At 39.8% G+C, this 3,377-nt stretch overlaps 1 protein-coding gene across 1 annotated transcript; it reads right to left on the bottom strand.

The window, feature by feature from the left end:
• Positions 1-698: 698 nt before the first annotated feature.
• On the bottom strand, positions 699-1,079 carry LOC106314993. The gene has a single exon (XM_013752781.1). It carries the CDS (start codon positions 1,077-1,079, stop codon positions 699-701), a length of 381 nt encoding a protein of 126 aa, XP_013608235.1.
• Positions 1,080-3,377: the final 2,298 nt, after the last annotated feature.

Below are 3,377 nucleotides of genomic sequence, written 5' to 3'. Positions count from 1 at the left end.
GTTCTAGCATAGCACACACACCCAAAAAACCTTCAAGTGGGAAAGATTAGGTTTTCGATTCCTCAATGCCTCAAACGGAGTTTTTTCTTCCAGGGTCCTTGTTCCAACTCTATTAATCAAGTAAGTAGCATGTCTGACCGCTTCACCTCAAAGATAATTTGGCACATTCATATGTTTCAAGATACTTCTTCTCATCTCTAGAAGTGTTCGATTTCGTCTCTCCACTACTCCGTTTTGTTGAGGAGAATAGGGTGCTGTCAGGTGATGACTAATGCCGTATTTGTCGCAGTAGGACTGGAACTCTCGTGATACGAACTCGCCTTCTCTATCTGTTCTCAAGGTTTTTAGCTCGTTTTTTGTTTCTTGTTCCACACATCTCTTGAAAATTTTGAATTTCTCGAATGCTTCACTCTTGTCTTTAAGAAGTACTGTCCACATGTAACGCGAGTGATCGTCGATAAGCGCAAAGACATATCTCTTATGTGATGGCGTTGGTGGCGTGATAGGCCTGCAGAGATCAGTGTGGACTAGCTCCAGAGGCTTTGAGGCTCGGTAAGAGGTTTCTTGCGGGAAGGGTTTTCTGGTTTGTTTCCCCTTTAGACAAGAAACGCATGTCTCTTTGTTATCAGCTAGTGCAGGTAGGCCAGTAACGAGCTCCTTCTTTATCATCATATTTACTGTATCCTTGTTGACATGGCCTAAGCGTGTGTGCCATATTGTAGTTTCTTCTCCAGCCGTAGTTGCATACACTCGATAAGTTCTACTTGTAGTGTGACCTTGTACAAACGGTTCTTTGCCCTTGTTGACTTAACCATTAGTTGTCCGTGTCTGTCAAGTAACTTGAGCGTGTCACCTTTCAAGTTTACTTTGCAGCCGACCTCTGTAGCTTGTCCTAACGAGATGATGTTGCTTCGTAGTGCTGGGATATAATAAACGTCCCTCAAGACCTTCTTTTCACCATAAATAACAAACGTAATCGAACCCTTTCCCATTATATCAAATCTTGAATCATCTCCAAACCGTACTCTTCCCATAATGGTGATGTCAAGCTCGTGGAAGAACATACGGTTCCCACTCATATGGTTGCTAGCCCCATTACCTAGATACCACACGTCCCTTGCATCTGTCTATGTATCGAATGCTTTAGGGTTCACATTGTTTTCATTCAAATAAACCACCTCGTTCATCATCAAAGTATCAGCTTCATGGGTGTCTTCGTCCTTCTTCTCATCCTTTCAACAGTTTCATGCAGCTTTAACATCTTATCTGGACAATCAGTGGCATAGTGACCAAGTTTATCACAGTTTAAACACGTGATATGTGAGGCATCACCTCCAGCTCGTCCTTGTTTATACGCCTCCCGCTGTTGTTGGAAGTTTCCAAAACGACCGCATCCTCTTCCTCTCCAGTTCGATCTACCACCGCGTCCTCCACCATTGTTTCCATAACTTTCATGGCTCGAGTTTGTATTAGCGTACATTAATTTTCCCGAGTCATCATCGTCATCGTTTTCCTCTTCGGCTATCCTCTCTTCGTATGCCTTTAGTCTACCAACGATGTCCTCATAGCTCGTAGAATTAAGATCGAGAACTTGTTCAAGCGAAGCAACCATGCGGATAAACTTCTTTCTTGGTAAGCTCTTGAGAATTTTCTTTACAAGCTTAGGTTCTTCGATTACTTCTCCTAAAGAAGCGGCTTTGGCCACTATTTCTGATAGCTTGCCGGGGAACATGTCGACTGTATCTCCATCTTTCATCTTGATCCTGTCGAACTCTACCATCAAGGTTTGTAACCTAGCCTCTTTGACTCGTTCAGCTCCAACATGTCTTGCCTTTATTGCATCTCATGCTGTCTTTTGCTGTATCTATGTCACCAATTTGTAAGACTAACGTTTCTGGTATGGATTGGAATATGAACGCAATAGCCATGTTATTCCTCTTCTCGTCTTTGGTTCCGGGATCAATTGTTTCCCAAACCTCGCTGACTTTGAGTGCTATCTTCATTCTTAAGGCCCAGACAGTGTAGTTCGACGGAGTTAACATCGGAAACTTAATGGAGTTTGGTCCCGCTGCCTTGTGTAACACGATCTCATCCTTGACGTCTCCCATTGTTTGTAATGCGTAGGTTCCAAAACTTTATGAAGCTCTGATACCAAATGTAGAAACACAATATCGATAATAAGAAGTCCTTCTCTTATTATTCAATCACAAACTCTTAAGATCACAATTCACCAATATCCAAAATCACACACAATGCATCATACTATGCATCCATATATATAGGACCTAACATATTCCTATTGCAACTATCATTATCATATTTCCTAATCCTTAAAGATAATCATAACTTATAAAGAAAAAGAAACTTGTATCTCAAGTAATATTCAAGCTTATCCAACACGGGTCAGCATCGCTCATGGTACGATCTGGTTCGCGTTGAATAACGTGTTGAATGATCTTTTCCGGTTACAGAACATTTGGGGTTTCTGATTACCCTAAGTTAAGAAAGGGAAAGGAAAGAGAGTGTCTTGTACTACAAGCAACTCTTTACCTTCTGGATACACCGGTTAAGCAACAGGTTGGAAGAGATCATTCACGGTTCAGTAGTCATATTTGTATCTTAACAAAAAAACGAGATTCTGTTTGATCTTAATTTCAATGTACATATCACGTTAAAGGCACAAGGCATACTACGTTCGTTTTTTTGGGAATCAAGATTGCTCGCAACGTTAAATGGGCCGTAGGCTCCTAAAAGACATTGATATTCTTATTTGTAAATTTGCGTATGGGCCATTGAGATCACATATGTTTGTTTAAGAGAGAGAGAGGAGGGAAAAAAGGTTCGAATCTCTCTCACTCTACACACTGACGACCAAACAGATGGCACGTCCCTGTTTTTTTTTTTTTTTTTTTTTATCAACTTAAATTTATTAATTAGAATGTAACATGAAACGAATACATATACAATACATAAGATAATAAAACACAACTAATAGCATAATCAAGATGAAGAGAAAACAACACTAGATCAAATGAATTAACTTGTAAATATGCTTTTCCCTCCACGGTCTTCATTTTTGATAGAGTATCAACTCTATCAGTTCTTCTGCGAGCTTTAAATTTGCATCGCATCATAAACACCACTTCCTTTTGTTGTATTATGTTGATCTTATCCCAGTTTAGAACTATAGATATTTTCCAGTTTTGAATCCAATATATTGATTTAACTGCAAAAACTAAAAACTGGATAACCAACTTTCAACGAGTGTAAAAACGTCGCCATACAACAAAAATGCTTCATCTTCTATTTTGGAAGATCGTTTTTTCCATGGTGCACTACAAGAAAACATCAAGGATTCTGAGGGAAAAAATCGTCGG

Source organism: Brassica oleracea, chromosome C9 (assembly GCF_000695525.1).
Source record: "Brassica oleracea var. oleracea cultivar TO1000 chromosome C9, BOL, whole genome shotgun sequence".
Lineage (NCBI taxonomy): Eukaryota > Viridiplantae > Streptophyta > Magnoliopsida > Brassicales > Brassicaceae > Brassica > Brassica oleracea.
The sequence above is the reverse complement of the archived record's forward strand: the minus strand, read 5'-3'. Positions and strand labels throughout refer to the sequence as shown.